Source organism: Heterodontus francisci, chromosome 4, assembly GCF_036365525.1.
Source record: "Heterodontus francisci isolate sHetFra1 chromosome 4, sHetFra1.hap1, whole genome shotgun sequence".
Classification (NCBI taxonomy): domain Eukaryota; kingdom Metazoa; phylum Chordata; class Chondrichthyes; order Heterodontiformes; family Heterodontidae; genus Heterodontus; species Heterodontus francisci.
Genome location: NC_090374.1, coordinates 188,346,343 through 188,372,026, shown reverse-complemented (window position 1 = coordinate 188,372,026; position 25,684 = coordinate 188,346,343). Strand labels below are relative to the sequence as shown.

Here is a 25,684-nt window from a genome sequence, read left to right as displayed (position 1 = left end):
TTTACATTTCTTATATCAGCCAGTTCTGGTGAAGGGTCACTGACCTGAAATGTTAACTCTGCTTCTCTCTCCACAGATGCTGCCAGACCTGCTGAGTATTTCCAGCATTTCTTGTTTTTATTCCATCTCTACAGCCTTCCTCTCAAAATGTTGTTCCTCTGATTCTGGTCTCTTGTGCAGCCATCCTTTTCATTCAGCTGCCTGGGTCATACTCTCAGGAATTTGCCTAAAATTCTCTGCCTCTCCCTTTTAAAATGTTCTCAAGACCCATCTCTTTGGCAAGCTTTTTGATCTTGTTTTTCCCCTGACTTACAACACATTTTCCATTTGCTGTTCATTGATGTGCCCTAGGGTATTTGTTCATATCAATAGTGTTACTTGTTATTTACTGAACAGCAATAGAAAAGATGTTTAAATAGCAACAGTCGGTGTGCACAAAGAGAATGAAGCAGGTCAGTAAATATATTATTGCCACTGTAAGTAAATTAGCACGATTAGCAGCAAATTTCACTTTAGCTCTTGATGAATGATAACACGTTTGGTTATTTTGAACGTTAAAACAAGACACTGGGGACATAATTCATCCTGTGGCTCCTGTTGATTCTCTGCAAGGCAAGTCTGTTGGGAGTATTTTCTGTTCAAAGTACTCCCCCTTTATTATGGAAGAAAATAATAGACTCTATGAACACTTTTGTTGTTTTAATCAATCTATGGCTTCGGTTGTGTCTCTTTCCATTCATAGTTGCTCCCATGACAATTGAAACAGGGACTGTCCCCTAGAGCAAATAGCAGAGGCTGAAACTGCACCATAAGTGAGGAAATGCTGATTTCCTAGCCTGAAGCATGGGGCTGAATTTTCCCGGCCCCGTGGTGGTGGGCTTGGATGTGGGGGGGTGGGGGGGGAAGTGAAAGAAATGGGGAGTCCTGTTGGGACGACTCCCCAATGCATTCTGGCCATGGGGGAATTTCCCAGGAACCACCTGGGAAATGGATTGGCTGCCTGCTGAATGGAGGCGAGCACGGAGGCAGCCTCTGGGAAAACAGCTCCCCCACTCTGGCACCCAGTAAGTGCAAGCTTGGGACCCCCATGCGATCCTGACATTGGGGTCCCGAAGCCCATGGGAAAATCTGCCCATGTTTTCTTTGGTCAGGTGCTTCTACTAGGGCTGTCAGGCTAATCTGAAGTCATGCCACCTCTTCAACTATGGTGCTGCTCTGGGACACATGAGAAAGCTCACCATTGGCAGAGTCATTAGAGTTGCATAGGCACCCCAAGGATCTCAATGGCAGTTTTAAATTTGACATTCATGCTTATCTCTCAATGAAACTTATGGCATGTTTATTATTTTTTTCTGAAAAAAGGGGAAATATATTCCATCTTCTTTAAACTAGTTGTTAGAAGATGCTCAAGAATAGTTAGGGGTGAGTTATCCTCAGTACTTCTCTTAGCACCTCTCACCCCTATGGAGAAGTGCTTATCCTCCATTCAGATTGTTTCCAGTGGCTGATATTTTAAAACATACTACATGAATGGTGGTTACAAAGCCATATTCTATTATCCACATCCACCACTCCCTCTCTAACCTCTCAACAGCCCCAACCAAGTCCGACATAAACTTCAGAAACAGAACCTTATCTTTCTTCTGGGCATTCTTCAGTCCTCTGGTCTGAACATCAACTTCAACAACTTTGAATCTTCACTATCTTCCTTTTGTCTTGCTGGATTTTACCATTAACCATCCATTGATTTGACTTCCCATTTGGAACTATCACAGGCCAGGGATTTTCAAAGCGGGATCTGGAACCCGACGCCCGGATGAATTCCGGGTCCCATCCTCGCACCTCCACTGAGTCACTCACGTGAAACTATTTTGAAATGTTAATGCTCTAGTTGGGCAGGAGGTGATCTCGGCACCCAAGTTAGTGGCGCCGAGCGTGTCCAGGAGACAGGAGCCGCCTGCCTGGCACCAGCAGCAAAGGCAGACAGTGGCCATGCTGGGGACTGTTGCTGCCTTGCCAAAGAGAGTAGGCCGCTCCTCAGAGGGCCAGCAGCATAAAGAGATGAGACCAATTGGGTGTGGCTTTGTGAAAGTAATTAGTTTATCAGAAATCTTGACGTGTACACGTTCATCCCTTGTCCTTTGTTTCAGCCAATGCTACAATGGCCATTTCACCTCAGATGAAGATTCACATTATAGCATCTGCCTTTTACTTCAGTTTTCCAGCAAGCTGATTCCACTACCCTTCTAGTTTGTTATAATCTTTCACCTTAACTGGTCTCTAACAAAAGGTCTTTTGTTAGACTGCTGTCAAATGCAATGTACAACTCGTCACAGGGCTGACCACAGTCCACTTCAATTTCACTTCCTCAAAGAAGTCGAGGAGCTTGGTCCAACTTAATTTTGATATCAGGACGATATTGTTTAATAGCAGCTAGCAGAGTTGGAGGCACTGGATAAATTATCTAAGTGGATGTTACCCTGCCAGAAGACCAAGATGCCTGCAAGGTGGCATTTTGACTGGAGTTTGCAAGTTCTCCCTGTGTCTGCGTGGGTTTCCTCCGGGTGCTCCGGTTTCCTCCCACAGCCAAAAGACTTGCAGGTTGATAGGTAAATTGGCCATTATAAATTACCCCTAGTATAGGTAGGTGGTAGGGGAATATAGGGACAGGTGAGGATGTGGTAGGAATATGGGATTAGTGTAGGATTAGTATAAATGGGTGGTTGATGGTCGGCACAGACTCGGTGGGCCAAAGGGCCTGTTTCAGTGCTGTATCTCTAAACTAAAACTAAATGTCTCGACAACGACACATTTTAGGCAGATGCATTTTTGAAATAAACAAACGAAGCATAATCCTTCAACAGCTACTCAGGAAAGGCTTCATTATTAGTTCAACATAATTACGTCTCCTAAGAAGTCCATGCCTGTCTGTCATAGTTGGAATAGAAGAAAGTATTAAATATCCAAGTCTAAATTAAATTATTTTTCATTCAGCAACTCTTTTTTACATTTACAGACTTATTTTTTGGATTGCTTAGTAAGGAATAACACAACATACTTGGAGCAAGTACTTTGTAAAAACTGGTCTTGAATTGGAATTTTAAAAACTGGACAAAACCTCAGCTGGATGTAAATCAGATGCACTGGAAGATAGCAAACAACTGCAAGGGATGTCATCCTTGTTTGTAACATCATGACGAATTGGGTGGAAGTGTAAAAATTGTTTGTGCTGAAAAGGGCAGAAAAGCTCGAGGACATGATTGTAAGATAAGGAAACCACAAACCACACAGCTTAAAAGAACTCACATAGTCTCCGTGAAGCATTTAACCTTTTTTCCCTTCTGTTGCGTGAATCTACATTTGAAAATAACATTGCAATGGAAATGATACACAACCTTTCTCATTCTCAAACATTGCCAAATACGTTTTCATAAATATCGCATGCCTCTGAAAACTACTTCAGCCCAAAAGCAGCTAATCTATGGGATAGACCATCACCTCATAAAATATATAGGGATTCAAATAGAGCCTTCTAAAAAAAAGCTGCAAAGTTTCTGATTCAACAGACACAGAGGTCAGAGGGAAGCTGTCTGTGCAGACCTTGAACATGGACCTAACTGACAGGCTAAACTAGATGAATAATATAATTACATGCCATTCCTTCCATTTAACATTCAAACTTCTTGCAAATGCCTACTTTAAAATACTGATTTATTTGAGCACTCTCTTCTGCATGCAATGTAATTGAAACAAAACGTGGATAGAGGGGAGCCCATTGACGTACTGTACTTGGATTTCCAGAAGACATTTGACAAGGTGCCACATAAAAGGTTATTGTGCAAACTAGGAGCTCATGGTGTAGGGGGTAACATATTAGCATGGATAGAAGATTGGTTGGCTGGCAGAAAACAGAGAGTATGCATAAATGGGTCCTTTTCTGATTGGCAGGATGTGACGAGTGGAGACCCACAGGGGTCTGTGCTGGGGCCTCAACTTTCTACAATTTATATTAATGACTTAGATGAGGGGAGCGATGGCACGGGATTTAAATTTGCAGATGACACAAAGATAGGTAGCAAAGTATGTTGTGAAGAGGACATAAGGAGCTTGCAGATCGATATAGATAGGGTGAGTAAGTGAGCAAAATCTGGCAGACGCAGTATAATGTGGGAAAATGTGAAGTTGTTCACTTTGGCAAGAAGAATAAAAACCGAGAATGACTGCAGAACTCCAAGGTACAGAGGGACTAGGTGTTCTAGTGCATGAGTCACAAAAAGTTAGCATACAGATACAGCAAGTAATAAAGAAGGCTAATGGATGCTATCCTTTATTACGAGAGGAATTGAAAATAAAAGTAAGGATGTTATGCTTCAGTTATACATGGCATTGGTGAGACTACATCTCGAATATTGCATGCAGTTTTGGTCTCCTTATTTAAGCAAGGATGTAAATGCTTTGGAGGCAGTTCAGAGGGTGTTTACTAGATTGATACCTGGAATGAGTGGGTTGTCTTATGAGGAAAGGTTGGAGTTAAGAAGAGTGAGGGGAGACTTGATTGAAGTATATAAGATTCTGGACAAGGTGGATGCGGAAAGGATGTTTCCTCTTCTGGGGGAGTCCAGAACTAGGGGGCACTGTTTTAAAATTAGGGGTCACCCTTTTAGGACATAGATAAGCAGATTTTTTTTCTCTCAGAGGGTTGTGCGACTTTGGAACTCTCTGCCTCAGAAGGTGGTGGAGGCGGAGTCTTTGAATAATTTTAAGGCAGGGGTAGATAGATTCTTGTTAGGCAAGGGAATCAAAGGTTATCGGGGGTAGATGTGAGTGTGGAATTCGAGACACAAACAGATCAGCCATGATCTTCTTGAATGGCGGAGCAGGCTAGAGGGGCTGAATGGCCTACCTCTGCTCCGAATTCATAGGTTCGTATCAAAAGAAAATTAACCAGTTTCATTTTAGTCCTGAAGCAATTTTAGGAACACCTCTTGAATAGGTATCAAAGGATATTTTAAATGTTTCTGTATGAAATAGTCTGACAATTCAATTTATGCAATTTATTAATGACTTGTTCGTGCTATCAAGTAGGTAATTTGTTGCACACAGGATGCTTTATTTATATTTAGACTATCGTTTTAAGCAAGATTGGCAAAAGTCATATGGCTAAAAATAAAAGAAATCGTTTTCAGATAGGAATCCAATAAGAAGTAGATCCTATCAGCACAACAGAAAAATGAATACAGGCTTTCGTTCATAACTAGCAACTTGAAAACTTATACTGACAAATATTTATTGATTTAAATTTGCCATCAACTTACACAAATTAAAGATGTGTTCAAATTATCCAGTAAGGTAACATGAAACAGGAACATGAGTTTTGTTTTAGCATCAATGCCGAAAGTGGAAAACTGAAAAGAATTGGGAGCATTAATTGACTATTCATAAAAATAATGATTACGTGCTGAATTTTACGAGCCCCTCGAAGCTGTGGGTTTCTGCGAGGCAGCTCGTAAAATTCTGCGGGGACAGGCCCGTCTCGATCCCCAATGTCGAGAAGGGCCCGCTACATATTACCGACAGCAGGAAAACCTCAGTGTGGCCACCTTCATCTATATATTCAAATTAGCGTAAATTATATGTAAATTCACTTAGCTGCTGGCGGTGGCCGCCCCATGCCGATTTTACGGCCGCCGTTTGTCCCTCCCGCGCGCCTTCGGAACTCCGTATGGAGATCTGAGGCGAGAACCTGCTGGGTGGTGGGTGGCGGGGGGGTGAATAAAATTTTCAGGGCAGTGGGGGAAAGGGGAGCGGCAAAAACGAACGCGATTGGATGTGGGGATGGTGGGAAGCGGTTGACGGTTAAAGAAAGTAGGTTCGGGGGGGGGGGGGGAATGGTTGTGATGGAAACTTTAATGTTTTTGGGGGACGGTAGGACAAATAATACACTGATTATTCATTGAGGGGGTAGGAGAGGGGAATTGAAATGTCCATAACATTTTATTGCAAAATATTTTAAAACCTGCCACTTACATGTAAACGTAAGTTAGAAGTGCTTGAGGACCTTTAAAAATGGTGCTACCACCTGCACGGTGGCGCCAGACGCTGTTGCCGGGGACATGGCGGCCGCCCCCTTTACGTCAGTGGGGGTGGCTCCGCCCCCTCTATTTAAATGAGCCCCCACAGAGGGTGTATTGTTGAGGCACTGCTAGACTGCATGAATTGATGAGAATTTCCACTCTTATGCTATTAGCCATGCTAGAAAAACCCTTGAAAAGTTGCAACTTGTTGGATGAGGTGGAACTGGGTTTTTTTTAACAGCGTACTAACATAATAATTAGTGCTAAACACCCTCACTTGCTCTGAGAAACTAACTTTATATCTGTGGAATGTCAAATTTCTCCATAATTAAAAATAATTCACTTAACTTTAATTTTTTTTTCCAAATTTGTTATTTTAGCTTCTAAATCAAACCATAATCATTTATTTTGCTTTTTGAAAACTTAAATGAAAAGTGAAGGATATTAAGGGCTTTTAACTTCCTGGTTGGCTGTATGTGAATACCTCAATGCGATTAGCAGCTAATCTGCCTGCTGACGTCACTGCTGCTGCACACTAAGGTATCCCTTTGTCTTGGTGCCAGATTTAAAGAAATCGGGAAAGGGAGAAATCACACCTTAGAGATCGCTCGATCTTTCTAGGCAGCTTTCATAGAGATCAGCAGCAAGCGCTGTCATTTCTCCACTGACTGCAAAATTTATGCAATCGTATATCAGGTACAATTTTGTAAAACCTACCTTCAAAATGACGTTTGTATACTGAAAATGAAATCTACATCAACTACCTTACCTAAAGAGGTATGAGATGAGTATCTGTTTGAGAGTGTAATCAATGGTCATAAGGATAAATACAGATGCAAATAACAAAAAGAAATATCACCATTCAAAGCAGACAGATTGTAATGTTCAGATTGAAATCTTGTAGCTTTACAAGGTTATTTTTGGGGTTGGGAAATTTATCAAGAAAATTTTCTTAGTCATTTTAGCTGTGGTTATTCCTTTGTCTTAGCAGATTAAACAAACCAGTACGTCCACAATAGCGAAACTTCTACAAGGTCTACCATATCATTTTCTTGAAAAATTTTGACCAAAACAAGACTAAATTATATTATTCCTGGTGCCAACAAAACATTGCTTTCCTTGTAGTGCCCGCCGGTCGCAGAAGGCCTCAAGCAGAGCAGCAGATGCCACGGAGGGAGGAATTTTATCCCGGCAGCGGGGGCTCTCAATGTCTGGAGAAACTGACACTGATATCGCCACGATTCCTCTTCTATGGAAGGCCCGCCAAATATAGTACCAATCAGACTTTGAACTGGAGAATGGCAGGCAAAGGTAGCAAAGGCAGGGGGGTGGCTCTCAGTGGGCCCCCACTTCGCAATGCCAGGTCCCTCGTTCAGGCACTAAGTGCCTTTTAATGAGGGACACCCCCCCTCCCCACCAGAGCCAGGAAGCAGCCCGCATGGTTTTCCATGCCATGCTTCCCGTACGGAGACAGGGCTGCCTGACCCACAGGTAATTGCGGCTGTGGTGGGAAGAGGCCTTAATTGTGTATTAATTGCCCAGATAAGGGCCTCAATTGGCGGCAGGGCAGGGAGGCCATTCACAGGCCTTCCCGCTCAGGACTACATTTTGGCAGAGATGGGATGGTGGCAGAAACCTCTGCCCCCCACCCCCATTTTATGTCCTCCCTGCCTCTAAGCCCGCCATGGGCAAAAGCATAAATTCCCACCTACATGTTCCTTCTCAGGACCACCTAAGCGTGTGCCTAGTTAGTACCATGTCCTACGCGCAACAGTATAAAACCTCAGAGTCTCCAAATCTCAATCTATTCTATTTGCACAACCTCGAATGATATTTGCAGCAGGCAGAGTACAAAGCCTAGCATCCCAGCAGCCTGGACTGAATTCAACCAATGTGCTGGGCTAAATATAGAGCATTCAAACAAACCAGCACTTGAAAGAATTGGGTAGCACAGTGGGAGCGCCTGAACATTGGAACTAGACCCAACATCATAAACTGTTCACATGCTCGTTGCATCCTATCCCAATTAGAATGAATAAAAGCCAAAACAAACGGTAATTTTATGTTCCAGTGCGTTTCTTTATTGCACTGTCAGGAACTACAAGCACATCTACTGGACCAGGATTTTGGATAGGTTGAATAAGTACTGTGTATCCATTCAAGGTTTGTACCAATTACACTCCCGCCTCACCCCATGCGGCCACAGTTCTGAAGGCCTTTAGACAATCAGCACCTTCCTACGCTTGTTCCCAGTCTAGGTCAGCCAAGCAGAAGTGTACAACAGTAGCCCAGAGGAAAACCAATTCCCTGACCTTTCTGTTTCATTCTTCCTTGTAAAGTGCAATTGTAATCAAGAACACATGGTGTAGAGAATCAAATGCCAAAAGCTGTAGTCTATCAGACTGCTGCATCGCTCTGGCTTTCCAAGCAATTCCTATCAAATTCAGTATATTGACAATTTTTTCTCATGTTGTAAACAAAACAAAAACGGAATAGTTGGCAGCTTTGTGGCACAACACATTCAACACTCTCCTTTTATGTATTAGCAAGACGTAATCTTACATCCGAGATTCCTTACACGGCTAGTTCTCAGTTTTCATTGTTGTTAAGGGGAAAGGAGCGTGGTGTCAGGGGTTGCCCCTCTTGATCATCAAAGAGTCATCTTGAGCTGCTCTTGCACACTCGCTGACAACCAAATATTAAGTGTCATTGGTAGTGTTTTGATAAAACAATACTTAATGCACAATAAAATAAAATACAGAAAGTTACTTGAGAGGAATTTTTGGGTACAATTCCATAAAAGCTAATGGAATAATTCTAGTAACGTCACAAAAAAAAGACCAGAAGAAATGAGCATCCAGCTTATCCAAAAGTGGAAGGGTATGTCCCAGATAAAGGATCCAAGTCATAACCTCTAGATATTCTAGACACTTCCAAAAAAGAAATACAACACAACCAGCTGATCTTCTGTGGTGCTGTATATGGGGAGTCAAGACCAAGTGTAATCTTCAGGTACAGCAAGATTAGACACCAAGGGATAACTGGACCAGGGCACTCAGTTTAATTCTATCCCCATTTTCAAGTCACACAGTCATTTTTCTAACACCATTATAAATTCCTATGCCCTCAATTATAATGGAATCTGCTTATGTAAGCTTGTCACACCGTAATTATGCCCCCTTCTCTCACACCAATCACATTGCCAACTTTAACACTTCCCATCTCCATCTGTCTCTCGCCGATCTCAGATCATCCCATTCCTTTCAACTCTCTCCCTCCCAACCCATTCTATCCTCACTTCCCATCTGTTTCTCTCAAAGAACCTTTGCTTGCTTTTAATGTTGTTTTTAATGAAACATCAAATCATGATGAGGAAAGGAATGATCAATCCATCCTTCTTTTTCGGTCTTCCCCTCTGTCGTGTTGGAACTGAAAATCTTCCTCTCGCAGGAAGACTGCACTGACCTTTTATATTGGTTAACAAATGCTGGTGGAGATAATTAATTGGTTCAAAATTCAGCTTTTTTAACTATTAAAGTGGATCAGTTTGCAAACAATACAGTTTGTCAGCTTAATACGCTTTCTGATGTTCCTATAACAGAAAGCAAAAGCTACAACTGGATGTGCAATTAATCTTTTTTTCTCTCTCTCAAACTGACACACATGGACAGAGCCTCTGTAAAAAACCTCCATTAAGAATTTGGTATTTCCCTTCTTGTTTATCAGAATTATTCGATGAAAAGGTACTGAGCAGGAGGGTGAAGAAGCTGAAGATAAATAGTGGAATAATACAGGTGATTGCAGTGGTCCTGTAGGCTGGGATATTGGGTACATTGCATATGCTCATACTGCATGTTTCAAATTTATGTCACTGAGTCACAAAGTCTGGGCACAAATGTCAACTCTGAGCTCAGGATTCTGGTCGATAGGGGCCTTCAAGTAACAAAAAATTAAGGCATTGTAAAACACAAAAGAAAATTCAATAGATAAATTTGATCCATCTTATACAAGGCACCCGAGTAAAGGGAAAAGTCCACTGTTTGCAAATAGGGCATATCTCTTTTAATCTATTCCATGCCTATGAAAGGTGAACTCCTCCTGTGTTCATTTGTTGGCCATTTTGATGACTACTCAAAAGCTGAGCTCAAGTCACTTTTTTTCTCTCAACCACTCTCAGGTCTTTTTCTCCTGTTACGTCCCCTTCATGTCACGTCACCTTTTATTTCTCCCCTCTTTGTGTACTTTGCCACCATACCACTACCAACCAACCAGCCACCCCCCCACCCACCCCCCCCAAAACCCCATCCCTACCCCAAACATCACTACAGCCCTGTCTTCTTACTCTCCTCCCACTGTCCTCCCTCTGGGGGCTAAACTTATCAACCTCCTTCCTGTCCTGCTCAACACTGCTATCTTGGACTCTGGTTGCAGACCAACAATCACTGCCCCTCTCCACAGAAGATTTATTCACTCATGAACAAGGCCCTTGCCATTTACAGCTATGATCGCGCTGACAGCCTGACTTTGAATGAAACTTAGCTCATGGATGGCGACACCTTGCTCATTACTGAAGATTCCCTGGCTATCTACCACCCGTCCCATCCAAACCGCATCAGCGATGCTGTGTTGCTCATCATCAAATCACACCTTGATTTCTCCCTCTGACAGTTTCTCCTCCTTTGAGGTCACTGTTTTTCCATCTTTTTCCTTGAGAAGTCTCACCATCTACATCCCCCCCTCACCCCAAAGCCCCATCCCAAGTTTCTGAGATATCCTCTCCTTATTCCTCCTTTAATTCCTGCACTGAGCAACTCCTTATCCCTGGTGAATTTAACACTCCCCTCTGAATTAATTGCCCTTCTGTTTTCCTGAACCTTCTCCACCTCTCCCAACATAAATTCTGTGACCCCAATTCATGGCCACGTCCTCAACTTTGCCATCTCAAACGGCCTTTCTTTACCCCATGGTCTCAATTACATTCAAGGCCTCTCTGACCACCTCCCTATATCCCTCACAACCCACATTCCCTACTCTTTTCCAACACCACTTCCATCTGCGTCCATCCCTGAAATAAAAAGTCTCACCAAAGTCACTGACAGCAGCATTTTCTAATTCCCAATCACCTCCCACAGTACTTCTGCAACTTCCTCAAGTCCCCTTTTGAAATCTTTCTCTGCAATTAAACCTTCACTGTCTTCCATCTTGTGTGATCGCTCTATTTTGGCCTGCATCATTGCTCTTTCAAGACCAAAAGCATATCTGGCACACAAGAAATTTAGTCACCTCCACCACTATCCAAGATCATCCTGGACAGCAAAGATAACCACTGACTTCTTTTCCCAATACCAACCAACTCCTTAAAACCCTTCCTCTCCTACCTCGTTACCCTCACTGCAACAGCAATTTGTATTTATGTAGTGCCTTTAGCATAATAAAGCATCGCAATACTTTACAGGAGTATGAGAAAGCAAAATTTGCCACCAAGCCATATAAGGAGGTATTAGGTCAGATGACCAAAAGCTTGGTCAAAGAGGTAGGTTTTAAGGAAAGTCTTCAAGAAGGAAAGATGGAAAGAGAGGCAGAGAGGTTTAGGGAGGGAATTCCAGAGCTTAGGACCTTGGCACAGTCACCAATGATGGAATGATTAAAATTTAGGTTGCTCCAGAAGCCAGAATTAAAGGAGTGCAGATATCTTGGAGGATTATGGGGCTGGAGGAGGGATTTGAAACAATCTGTGCCAATCGTTCCACAACCCCATGTTTGACTGTCTCCAATCAATTTCCCTGAGCGACATCACCCAAAGACACTGGGTCAGCATCTACCTGTACACTGACAGCACCTAGATCTACCTCTCTATCATGTGTGTCAATGCCTCCACCTGTCAAACGTTTTGTCCAATTTCCAGTTATAAATCAGCCTCAATTTTTTTCTAGTTAAGCACTGGGAAGACTGAATCATTGTCTTGGCCCCTGCAGCAAACTCCATACCTTCAACATTGATTCCATCTTCCTCCTTGGTCTTAGGCTGAACCAGAATCAGGGCTCTATTCAACTCCAATTTGACTTACCAACCCCAAATGTTCTCTATCATAAAGACCACCTAATTCCACCTGTGCCCCTATGTCTGCCCACCTGCAGCTGAAATCTTCATCCATGCCTTTGTGACATCCAGGCTCAAATATTCCATTGCTCTCCTGACCAACCATTCATGCTCCACCTCCTGTCAAATTCACCGTATTTATAATTCTACTGCCCGTATCCTATCCTACAACAGCTTGCACATGCGTATCAGTTCTGTCCTTTCTGATCTATATTGGCTCTGGGTCCTGCAACACCTCCGACTAAAAAATCCACATCCTTGTGTAGAGATTTAAAAATGTCTTCCCCCTTCTTATCACTGTAACCTCATCTGACCCTACAATTCCACATAGCATTCTGCTCCTCTGACTGGCCTTTTGTACACTCCCCTCCTTCGCCTCACTGTTGGCAGCTGTGTCTTCAGTGGCCTCATGATACGAATTCCCTCCTCAAACCACTCTACCTCGCCAATTCCTTCAAGATCCTCCTTCAAACCCACCAATATGTCCAAATTTTTGGTCATCCCTTTAATATCTCCTTTCCTAGCTTGGCAACTACTTTTAGCCTTATTGTGCCTCTGTGAAGCAATTTGGGATGTTTTTCTTTTAAAAGCAAGTTTTTGTGTTTGTAAGTTTAATCATATTATTGTAAAATATGTAATTTTAAAAATTATTTCAACCCTTCTTTGGTACATCAGAAATTTTAGTTATTGTGGAAAAAAGCAGACCATTAAAAGCATTTTGATAAAATGACAAGAGATCAGTGGCCAGACAGTAAACCAGGAGAATAAATGTGGACCTAATAAATTATAATGGAAAAAGTTAACATAAAAAGTATGACAACAGAGTCAAGACACTACAAAGATTTGATAATATGTTATAGACAACATATTGGGGGGCACAGTGGCGCAGTGGTTAGCACCGCAGCCTCAAAGTTCCAGGGACCCGGGTTCAATTCTGGGTACTGCCTGTGCGGAGTTTGCAAGTTCTCCCTGTGACCGCATGGGTTTCCGCTGGGTGCTCCGGTTTCCTCCCACAGCCAAAGACTTGCAGGTTGATAGGTAAATTGGCCATTGTAAATTGCCCCTAGTGTAGGTAGGTGGTAGGAGAATTGAGGGAAGGTGGGGATGTGATAGGGAATATGGGATTAAAGTAGGATTAGTATAAATGGGTGGTTGATGGTCAGCACAGAAGGGCCCGTTTCAGTGCTGTATCTCTCTATGACTCTATGACAACATGCTATCTGTCACGATACCAGGAAAAGTTGTCAGAAGTTGTAAAAACAGACATCATAAAAAGCAAAAGCTAGTTTCCAATTTTCCGTCTGGCCCTGATGTTTATAGAGCTAGTAGTTTTGGGAACCAATGAAATGGGACAAAGTATTAGAAGTGACTAAGTAGCATTAAAATAGAGCACACAAACTGAGGTGCAATTAAAATCATGCAACTCATTTCTTCTGTTAAATCTAACGCTACATCCTTGGGTTCAACACATATCAGATGCATTGATCATTTGCAGACTTTAGCATCTTGGCTCTCAAGTCATACATCAACTCTGATACAGCATGGATAACCAATTCCATTAACAGTTAGGTTCCCAATTGATCATGTGGTCTTCACCGATACTTATTGAACATATAGAGCAGGAGGCACTCCTCACTGCCTTTCAAAGATACATTTCGTGCAATGATAGAGTTAAGCACGCACAGAAGCAAAAGGCTCCCAGGACACCAGGCCAGATAAAAGGTTGAGGCGGCAGGAGGGACCTTTGCACGGCAAAGGCTAAACAATATTCAGAGAATGAGGAAGACCAGAGTTACTGGAATTAATCCAACCTTATTTCCTTATTAATTTAAACTTTACAAATGCATTCACTGCAATATGGAAAGGGGAAGCAGGGATCTCTATTATTGAGGGATATCCAGAACACAAGCTTGACAGTTTCAGCACTCACATCTAGGCAATGATACTTCAGAAAACATGTATCTTACTCCATGTAGTTGAGTTGCAGCACCATGAACGAAAATCCTTCATGTCTTTTACTATGGTGTAGCCCAAGCAGAAAGGCATTCAACTTCCTCTGCTCATTTTTGACAAGCTCAGGAATAACAACATATAGGGCTGAAATTTTATTAGCGCACTGCAAATCGTGGAGGCTCGCTTTGAACTCCGTGGTCTTCTGACACGGAAGCACCGACGCCGAGCCCCTGTGATAGTTCGCATAGGGGATCTTTTAAATGGAGGGGGCAGGAGCGGCCGCCCCCGATGACATAAAGGGTGAGGCCACTCCCTGCCTGACAACGGCGCCATTTTTAAACGGCTTCAAGACCTTAGCAAAAATGTACATTTTTAAAAGGTACATTACTTTTCATTTGCTTATAAAAATAATTAGAAGATGGGGCCCCTTTCCCAACACGCCCCAAAATGTTTTTTTTTGTCCTATATTCAGAAAACTTATTTTATTCCCAACCTTCTCACATTTGCCCTTCAATCCCTTTCCACCATCCCCACAGCCAATAAAAAGTGTTTTTCCCACTCTCCCTCCCTCCCTCCCTGATAATTTCACTTCTTCCCCTCCCCACTAGTGTCTTGCCTTGGAATTCCGAATGGAGGTGTAGCTGACAGCTGTAAAATCAGCGCGGGACCAAGTACATTTATTTGCATTTCGTTTTAATGAACTTACATTGTAAATGAAGGCCCCACGCCAAGAAACGGGGGGGGGGGGGGCCACACCGAGACCTCGCTGCTGGTGGCAAAATGTGGTGGGGCCTTCTTGATGCCGGGGGTTGAAGCGGACCGCTCCCACAAGTATTTTACGGGCGCCCACGCCACGACCCCCAACGTGGAGGGGCTGCTAAAATTCAGCCCACACTCTCTATCACCTGCTTTACTGGATGCTGTTCACTGATAGGAGAAACTCAACAAAGTTTTGTTCACTACACAAACAAACAACTTTCCAGATTGGTGAATGTTATTTGTTTCCTCTACATGGAAACATCAATAACAATGCATGTTATGGCGGATAAAATTATGGCCCCATTTCATTTAAATTAGCTAAGTTAAACTTCAATGTACGTAACACATTTTTAGATGCAATTTTGGAAGCCACAGCAGAAAAGTCTCTCAACACAATTTACACTAAGGATTTGGACTCGGCAATCAGAAGTACAATTTCAAAATTTGCAGATAACACCAATTTGTGAGATGAGGTTAATAAAGAGGAAGAATAACAAAAAAGAACAAAGAACAGTACGGCACAGGAACAGGCCATACGGCCCTCCAAGCCTGCGCCGATCTTGATGCCTGCCTAAACTAAAACCTTCTGCACTTCCGGGGACCGTATCCCTCTATGAATGTGACAAAATATAGGAAAATATTAAAAGCCTGCAAAATTGGGGTGTAACTGTCAAATTAATTTCAATATAGGGACGTATGAAGTACTGCATTTTGATAGGAAGATTAAGGAGGCCACATACTTCTTGGATAATAAGAATGAATGGGGTATATAAATAAAGAGATCTCGGGTGCAGATACACAAATCACTAAAAAAAAAGCAAGTATTTCCAGCAGAATTCAAAAGCAGGGAAATTATGTTCAACTTGTTTCAAACATTGGTTAGACCACAGTTGGAGGGAATACTGTGTCCCATTCTTGTCTCCATATTATAAAAAAGGATATAGAGGCATTAGAAAAGGTGTAAAAAGAGATTCACAAGGATGATACCAGAACTGAAAGTATACTTATCAGGAAAGGCTGAACTGGTTGGGGTTCATTTCTTTAGAAAGAGAAGATTGATAGAGGTCTTTAAGATAATGAAAGGATTTGATAGGATAGACATGAAGAAAATGTTTCTACTTGTGGGGGAGTCTAAAACTAGAGGTCATAAACAACGTTCCTCTAATTTTATTTTGGAGCGCGCGAGCAATTTATTTAAGCGTGCGACTACTTTAAATTTATTTATGTGGTAATTTAAAGGGGCTGACTTATGTGCAGCCTGCATGGGGACTTTCAGGCTGTTGAACGGCCACGCTGCTTAAAGGCAACACTGGTAATAAATATAAGCCAGTCATTAATAAACGTTGATACCACAAGCAGTAGTTAAGACAAATGGCATAGATGCATTTAAAATGAGCATGAGGAAGAAAGGAATAGAAAGATATGCTGATAGGGTGGAGATGAAATAGGGTGGGAGGAGGCTTGTGTGGCGCATAAATGTCGCATAGACCATTTAGGCTAAACATCCTGTTTCTGTGCTGTACACTCGGTGTAACACAATGAACCAGAGGAACAATTTCTGAAAATTATTTACGACAAGAAAACACAAGTACAAATGCAATGGATAATATTTGTGCAAACAAGATTCAATTTCAAGGAGATGAATTCTGGTTTTTGACTTTCCAAGTATACTTATGAACCTGGACATCAATGGGTGTTTACGAATTGAATTTCCTGCAATGATGTATGCTAAATGATGGCGGCTTACACATTAACCTTCAAAAGCTCAGTGAAGCACCTCAATTAAGTAAAGACCTTCGCCAGAATTTTACTGGCCACCACCCACCCCCCGCCACCACTGGGAAGCGGAGATGTCCAGTAAAATCGGGGGGGGGGGGGGGGGGGAACCGCATCGGATTGGCTCCCTGATGCAGTCCTGCCGCTGGGGCATTTCACCGATGGCGGGACCCGAAGCGGAGAGGCTGTCTGCTCCAAGGTGGCGGGCAACCATTCCATAATTAAAGGCCCAATTAGGGGCTTTCTTATGCCACCATTGGCATTTTGCCAATGACGGTGCAACACCCTGCCACGTGGGGAGGCCGCCAACTAAATGGAGGTGACCTCCCAGTGTCAGCCGTGGGGCTGGGGGGTGGGGGGCGGTGGTGGTGTATATGGCTTATGGTATAAAGGGACCATGGGAAAGGACGACAGCCCCCGTGGCCCCAACCATTTCCCCGGAGGGATTTCCCCTCCAACACTCGGACTCGTGATTTTTTATCTTTTTTTTAAATTTCCCTCCTCTAGGCCCCAGGTCTCCCCCATTCCTCAGCAGCGACCACCTCTTTTGGTGGCGCTGCTGAGGCTTCAAAGCTGCTGGCCCTCTGAGTGGGCCGGCTGCATCAGGAACCTGCCGACTGTCCTTAATTGGATGGCGGGCCCACAGTTGGTCAATTAGGAGGCCGCCTGTGGTTAAATTGCCGAGCAGGTCGCACTGCTGGCGAGTGCCAGCTCGCAACCCATTTTTTACCCTGACGTCAGAGTCCTGACTCTACACATAAAATTCAGACCAATAAGTGAAGAAAGCTGGATTACATTTGAACTTTTATACAGAACATTAATAGATGTGACTTCTTTATGCTAATCTTCTGATGCCTTTTCTATAAAATCTACAACTAAAGCAGGTGGAGTATTTGAAGCATTGTGGCTATTACCTGATTGGACTGAAACTCGTGGTCTTTACATTTCCCCTTCATCCACTGAATGCCTCCATTTCCAGTCACAACGATGGTTGTAAATATATCTTCTCCCGAAGGTCCTCGCACTGGTTCCTTCACTTCAAAATACTCAGAGAAAAAGGCCGGCTGAAGAGTTTCCATGTTAATCAAGTACTTCAACTTCAAATCTCGAGCACTTGCATTGCACTGGCTGAATTGCCGGATAAACCTGTAAAATCTGTATCGGATCCGCTTCCTTGTTACAATGTGGTAATTTTGGATCTGCAGATGAATGTTTTTCGGCAACAACGATTTGTAACTGGAATTGAAACAATGCAATCAATGGTACAAATGGAAACCGTTTTAAGTTATACATCTTCTGAAAAATCCTTAGCCATTGAATTGGGTTGTTTGCCAAGAATGAGGCACATTAATTTTGTCATGAACATCAATTTTAAACTGTTGCTGGAGTGAGGAAATGTTAAACAGATCAGCCGTGGCTGCAAAAGACATTTGCAGATTAACAGACAGTGCTTGGAAGGACAAAGAACCATTCCCTGACACATTGAACCCACAATGGACCTTGATCACCAGGTATTGTGTGTATGAGGAGCATTCCAGAGACTGTTTTGATGATACAATCCAGGACTGATTAGACCAGCTGGTCACACGGTTAACTGGCTGTTCCAGGGTTTATGGAACTAGCCACAGAGAGTTTGACCTCAGAGGAAGTCGGTTTGCTCCTGGACTGAGAAGATCTCTCCTGTCTGCTCCCATCTCTTTCTCACAAGCCTCTGAATCCACTGAAGACCCATGAACCCCAAGAGAGAAAATTTTCCCACAGTGAACAAGGTTTAAGAAGAATACTGGGCCCCAACGAAAAGCAAGATCAACCTATAATCAAGGACTCTACAGTGAGCTCAAAGAACTGTAACACAAACTCTTCAGATATTGCCTCAAACTTTTCCACTTTATTTTCCTTCTGCTCTTTTCTGTCTCTATTTGCATGTGTGTGCACGTCGTGTATCCATAGGCATCAACCAAATTAGAGTTTAAGTTCAAGTTTAATAAATTTCAACTTTTCTTCTTTAAACCCAAGCAAACCTGTTTGTGCTGGTTTCTTTGCCTTATAATTGGAAAGCAGTGAACAAGGATTCACCAAGGGGGAGCTAAAAACATGGTGTGTTTAAAAATAAAACCCTGTTATGATATGCCCAGATGAAGGCTGAGAGGGACCCCTCGACACCTTTCTCACCTGGTCATAACAGAATAAACAAAATACTCTTTTCCTTCTCCAAGGCCCAAAGAAACTCATCACACTGTAGGAATAGGAACAGAACTCTGAAAGCCAAAAGCTCATCAGAGTTATACTAGGAGCGAGTGGTTGGCTTTGCAGTAACATTCCCATCTCTAAGTCAGAAGGTGCAGAGTTCAAACCTTGCTCTAGACTGGATCGGAGCTGCAATGGGATACTCGTGTCCAGTGGGGGTGGGTGGTTCCCTCACCATATGGGTTCCAGGAGCCATAAATCTCTCCTGCCATATAGGACAGATCAAGATGGTTATGGCCATGGAAGGAGTGTTCACAATGTGACCTGCTGGACTTAATCAAACTATGAATCCTTCTACTACTCTGCAAGGGGAGAATGTGAACATACAAAAATAACAACCATCAGTGTAGCAAGTGTGTTTTTTTTTATTCTTTCATGGGGTGTGGGCATCGCTGGCAAGGCCAGCATGTGTTGCCCATCCCTAATTGCCCTTGAGAAAGTGGTGGTGAGCTGCCTTCTTGAACCGCTGCAGTTCATCATAACACATCACCAGGCTGCTGAGGTGAGAAGATTTCTAACTTGTTAGCAACTCTTTCAAAATTCACAGAGACCTCTGCATTCCCTCAACAAACACAAAAATGCTGTGTTACCTTCTCTTCATAAGGACACAATCTGAATGCTCCTTAAATGAGGGAGATAGAAGATGCTGATATTTCTCTAGGCCCTTTCCTCATAGACCTGAAAATATTCCCCTCTTGAACTATTTATCCAAATTCTTTTTGAACGTTAACAGTGAATCTGCTTCCACCACCCATTCAGGCATTGCGTTCCAGATCATAACAACAACAATTTGTATTTATATAGCGCCTTTAACATAGTGAAGTGTCCCAAGGTGCTTTACTGGAGCATTATAAAACAAAATACGACACCAAGCCACATAAGGCGATATTAGGTCAGATGACCAAAAGCTTGGTCAAAGCGGGAGGTTTTAAGGCGTGTCTTAAAGGAAGAAAGCGGTATAGGGAGGTAATTCTACAGCTTCGGGCCTAGGCAACTGACGGCGTAGCCACCAATGGTGGAGCGATTAAAATCGGGGATGCTCAAGAGGCCAGAATTAGATAAGCACAGATATCAGAGCGTTCTGGGACTGGAGGAGGTTTCAGAGGTAAGGAGGGATTTGAAAACAAGGATGAGAATTTTAAAATAAGACTGGAAGCCAATGTAGGTCAGCGAACACAGGGGTGATAGGTGAACGAGATTTGGTGCGAATTAAGACACAGGCAATAGAGTTTTGGATGATCTCAAGTTTACGGAGAATAGAATGTGGGAGACATCCAGGAGAGTGTCGGAATAGTCAAATGTAGAGGTAACAAAGGCATGAATGAGGGCTTCAGCAGCAGATGAGCTGAGACAGAGTCGCAATAACAACTTGTCATGCAGTTTTTCTTCCCCAGGTAACCTCTGATTCTTTTGCCAATTACCTTAAATCTGTGACCTCTGGTTACCAATCCTCCTGCCATTCCTTATTTACTCCATAAAAATCTTGAACTTCTATCAAATCTCCCCTTAACCTTCACTGTTCTAAGGAGAACAACTCCAGTTTCTCTAGTCTCTTCACATAACTGAAGTTTTTTCATCCCTGGTACCAATCAAGCAAGTCTCCTCAGTGCTCTCTCCAAGGCCTTGCCATCCTGCTTAAAGTGTGGTGCCCAGAATTGAATACAATACTCCAGCTGGGGCCGAACCAGTGTTTTCTTAAGATTTAGCATAACTTCCTTGCTTTTGTACTCTATGCTGGAAATTTTGATCACCAAGAATGGGTGGGTTAAGATAGGATGAGATGTTAAAATTTAAAAATTTCAATCTGACCACTGGTCAGAGGCTGGGAATTCTGCACTGAGTAACTTACCCCCTGCCTTCCCAAAGCCTGGCCACCATCGACAAAGCACAAGTCAGAAGTGCGATGGGATACTTTCCTGGATGAGTGCAGCTCCAACAACACTCAAGAAGCTCGACACCATCCAGAACAAAGCAGCCCGCTTGATTGACACCCCATCCACCACTTTCAACATTCACTCCCTCCACCATCAGCTGCACTGTGTACCATCTACAAGATGCACTGCAGCCACTCACCAAGGCTTCTTCAACAGCACCTCCCAAACCCTTAACCTCTAGCACCAAAGGCCATCTCTTCAGCTGCTTCCCCTAACCACCACCCCCCCACCACACCCCTGAACACCAGCTAACCCCCACACCCTGGCGGACCATCATCTTCCTTCCACCCCTGCCCGTCATCCCCACCACCGACCACAATCTCTCCCCACCGCCCCCACCGCCCCCCCCACCCGACAACCGACCAACATTTGCACACCTGCAAACTCTTCCATCCCCCACCGCCGGCACCCCCCCACTCCACTTCCACCATGATCCCTCCTTGCCTGCTATCTACTCCTCAGCTGCATTACTGTGCAGTCGGTTTTCCCACCTGTCTGATAGGCCAGCTGTCTATCAGGCTGGCTGTCAGGTGGGAAACCAGCAGAGAAAATGTAAAAGTCATGCTGCAGATATTTCAGGAAAATCTGGTCTTCTGGGTTTCTCGCCCAGAACTCTTTCTCCCCTCTCCATAAATATTGGGGCCTCTGCCTCTATTTATAAAGCCAAGGAACCCATATACCATCTTAACAGCCTTCTTAACTTGTCCTGCCACCTTCAAAGACTTGTGTACATTCACACCAGCTTTCTCTGTTTCTGCATCGCCTTTAAAATTATACCATTTAGTTTATATTGGAACCACTCATTCTTCCTACCCAAATGAATCACTTTACACTGCTCTATGTTAAATTTCATCTGCCACGTGCCTGCACATTTTACCAGTCGATCCTCCTCATTGATTACTACATTTGCGAGTTTTGTGTCATCCTCAAACTTTGAAATTATGCCTGTATCTCCAAGTCCAGGCAATCAATACATATCGAAAAGAGCAGTGGTCCCAACACTGACTCCAGGGGGCATGGGGGGGTGGGGGGGGGGGGCGGGGGGAGGAGGTGCACCACTATGCACTTCCCTTCAGTCTGAAACACAACCGTTTACCGGTACTCTCTGCTTTCTGTTCCTTAGCCAATTTTGTAATCAGGCTGCCATTGTTCCTTGAATACCACGGGCTTCAATTTTGTTTACAAGTCTTTATCATACGCCTTTTGAAAGCCCACATCCACATCAATCACACTACCCTTATCAACCCTCTTCATTCATATATGGTCTTTCTTGATGGTTAAGTTTAGTTGGTCCTTCTTCATCTGTATCTATCTTGTGATTACCATCAATGAAATCCAATTACCATCTTACATGCCCACAGTGACTGTAAAGGGTTCCGTGTAGTATGTTAATTCTAAGTTAAAGCCCCATGGGATCACAACTTCTTCCTGTACACAGGTTATTTATCTCTAGTTCCCTGAATCAGAAGCTAGTTACAAGGACTGGGAAGAAAGAATTTACAAATGTTTGCCTCCTCACCTGTTTGAGTGATAGATGTCCAAAGGGGATTGGTCCTTTTCCTTTGCCATTCTCATCATATCGAGCACTGCCATACCAAGACACTCCTCTTGCGTTTCATGTGTAACTGGTATTTTTATCCATCCATTAATAAAGTCATCACGCCACTATGAAAGGAAAGGTACAATTAAATATCCTCTTTTCATTCCTTCATCATGCTTTAATGCACCAGTAACATCTCCTATGAGAAAGTGCTGGCCTCCCTTTGGCATCTCCTTCTACAAGCTGGCAGTCTTGATAACTAGCCTTGTAAAGCACAACATGCAGACTTCCATCCCTGTAATGTAAGACAATGCAAGTTGCTCCTTTATCTCTTTCTCCATCAATGTCATTCGCAGCTTTCAACTATTATGTTTGGCTTTTACCATATAAAAATCTGTTAAAGTTAATTTTTATACATCTTTAGCATAGTTCAATTTTATACAGAATCAGAGTAGTACACAGGATATGTTCAAGGGTTAATACTGCTATCCCAGAGTGGATGAATCTCTCAAAGAAACAGCAATTCTTTCACCTGATACTCGAGCTCTCCGCTGGAGGCATGGATAACAAACTAATCCTTTCAACCCTTGCAGCATTTGCTAAAATGAAGCTTGTTTACTTTCATTTGCTTTCTTCTATCTATCCACCTAGTCAAGAATGGCTGGCGAAATAAATCATTCTCAGCTGCATACTGCTATGTACTCAGCTGCATCCACCCGAGGCAGAAGGTATCGGGGCCAGGAGGAGATCGTGGGCCAAAGGATGGGTAGATCGTGGACTGGACAGTGAGGTAATGGAGGCCTGGAGGTCAAGGTTCTTGGGATCGGGATGCCAATCGTGGTAAGTACTTAACTTTTTTTTAAAAATAGACGATGTTTACGGATGTTCTTCCCAGAGAGGCATGGACCTGAAACATGTATTATTCCCTTACTTGCATATACAAAGAGTATATGCCTGCGGCAGGCATGGGTAAAGGATACCCTTTGCCTGTCTGTACCTAATACAGTGTGAGCCACTCTTCTGGTCAGGGGTGTTGACATGCTTCCTGCCTGCCTTTTTGCAGCCTTCGGAGAGGAGGTTTTTCTGGTGCAATTAATCCCCCACAATCACTACTCTGCTCTAAATATTTTTTACTTGTTCTTGGGATGTGGACAGCACTGGCATGGCCAGCATTTATTGCCCATCTCTAATTCCCCTCGAGAGAGAGAGAGAAATCCATCACAAACCACACAATTATCCACCTTAGGTCAGACTGCTCCCTCCCGTCCATCTCCGGAATTTGCAGCTGACTGATCAAAATTAAATTCCTTCAAAATAGAAACAATTGCAAAAGATCTTAACTTTATTGTTCTTATGCTACACATGGCAGCCATCCACCAACACAGTAGGCAATTTACAGTTGGACAGAGACAACGTTAGTACAAGTGCGGTGGGGGATTTACTGTCACGATTCACAGGATAGCACCGTTTATCATTTGAAGAGTATAACAACTAAACCGCAAGTTGTATGAAGTGGACCAAATTTGGACATCCAGTATCTAAGCACAAACTGTTTTAGTGCAGGGTAGGATTTCAGATTTGACCAGAATTAACCACCCCTACACACCAATACAACCCCAGTGCCAACCGTGTTGCTATGAAATCGCTGTGACAATTCAGTTCATATTAACAAACTTCACCCTACAGCTGCACAGTTCTCGAAACTATTCCTGACATAAAATCATGAAAAAGCTTGTGCTATGTGCATTTCAAAAAATGCAAGAGGTCAGCCTTATAAAGGGTTCACGAGAGTGAATAGGGAAAGACTATTTCCTCTGGTTGGGAGGTCGGTGATGAGGAATCATCACTGAGTGAGGAGATGGGTTAGGTAACTTTCTGTGTGCAAAGGGTTATTGAAGCATGGAATTTTTTTCCACAGTGTCAGGTTGTGGCAGAAGGTAAGTTGGATAAATAATTGAAGTAGAGGGAGACGTAGGGCTATAAGGAGAGTGCAAAGAAATGGAATTCATTTTGGATTGCTCCAGCAAAGAGACAGCACAGATACGATGGGCTGAACCTTTGCTGTAAATTTTATAGTTTTATAGCTAATTTGGGGGTCACTTTTTTGAGGTAAGAGATAGAGCTATGTACAAAATCTATTTTACGATGAAAACATACACTGTTGTCTTAGTTGCAGTTACTCATCAGTGCACAGCAATATGCCAAGATTTCCCTCCTGTAAATTAAGTAGCTCCCGAGCTACATTTAGCTTTCAATCTGGGCAGGATCTAAACTACACTATTTCCATGACTTTGACTGATATATAAAGTTTCCATTTCTACAGTGTAAAATGAAACTATTAATTCATTCAAAGGTCATTACTGCTTTATTAGTGTCACTTAGTTGGAGAAATATGAGTGCACAACTCAGTTCAGGGCTCAACACAAAGACTGATCTCAATATACAATCAAAGCATTCATAGGCTGTGTATAAATAACACATCAACAGTGGCTTCACATATATCAATGCAGTAAATTTAAGCTCCAATATGTCTCTTGTAGTTAGGAATGCTATTAATGTGAAAATTACTGGCCTAAAACACATAACAAACTGTACCTGAGCAAAAAGATATGTCATTATAGTATCATCGATAAAAGGGCTCTCTGCACCCTTGGTAACACCATAGCGATAGGCTCTACTATTTCCAGGACTATACCAATGTGGAAAGTAGAATCTGTGGAAGGAAGATAAGACGACTTACTTTTGTAATTTGATTAAATTCTTAGTTAATTTAGTTTATAGACTTGTATTGCAAATAAATCTAACTGCATACAATATCCATCCGCACAAAAGAATCTTTTTATACATTGCTGCTTACTAATCTTTGAACATCCCTGAATGGTTCCAAGATTTTTAATACAGACCCCACCGCTTATAGCAGGCATGTTCATGTAAATATGATTTGACCACAGTGTGAGATGGCCAGTATAACGCAATAAAGTATTTCTGCAAGAGAATGAGATCTGAAGAAGAGGACTGTAATTTTAAGGATTCTGTAAAACTGGATTCTGCCAAAGAACATAGTGAGATATGGAGCTGGGGTATAATATGATTAATAAGGTGTGGATAGGCTTGTAACAGTTAACTGGCACATTAACTGCTGCCATTCACATCTAGAAAGAATCTCAGGCTCCAGTTCACTCACTCTCCTGTTATACTACCTTTCAATTTAACTGTCTTGCTCACTGCATATGAAATCCCCTCTTTAGAAAATTCTTGTAGGTTAAATTGTAATTCGAAGAACTGAATGAATATTTAACTAT

At 42.8% G+C, this 25,684-nt stretch overlaps 1 protein-coding gene across 6 annotated transcripts in view; it reads right to left on the bottom strand.

Moving 5' to 3' along the window:
* The window catches only part of LOC137369457 (tyrosine-protein kinase JAK2-like), a 289,126-nt gene that overhangs the window by 73,070 nt on the left and 190,372 nt on the right, over nucleotides 1-25,684 (bottom strand). For all 6 annotated transcript variants that reach the window (XM_068030695.1, XM_068030694.1, XM_068030697.1 and 3 more), the window contains 3 exons: nucleotides 24,978-25,095; nucleotides 22,362-22,507; nucleotides 17,576-17,897 (listed from right to left, as the gene is read on the bottom strand). In XM_068030695.1, coding sequence (XP_067886796.1) covers nucleotides 17,576-17,897; nucleotides 22,362-22,507; nucleotides 24,978-25,095 — 586 coding nt within the window. The remainder of the gene's footprint in view (nucleotides 1-17,575; nucleotides 17,898-22,361; nucleotides 22,508-24,977; nucleotides 25,096-25,684) is intronic.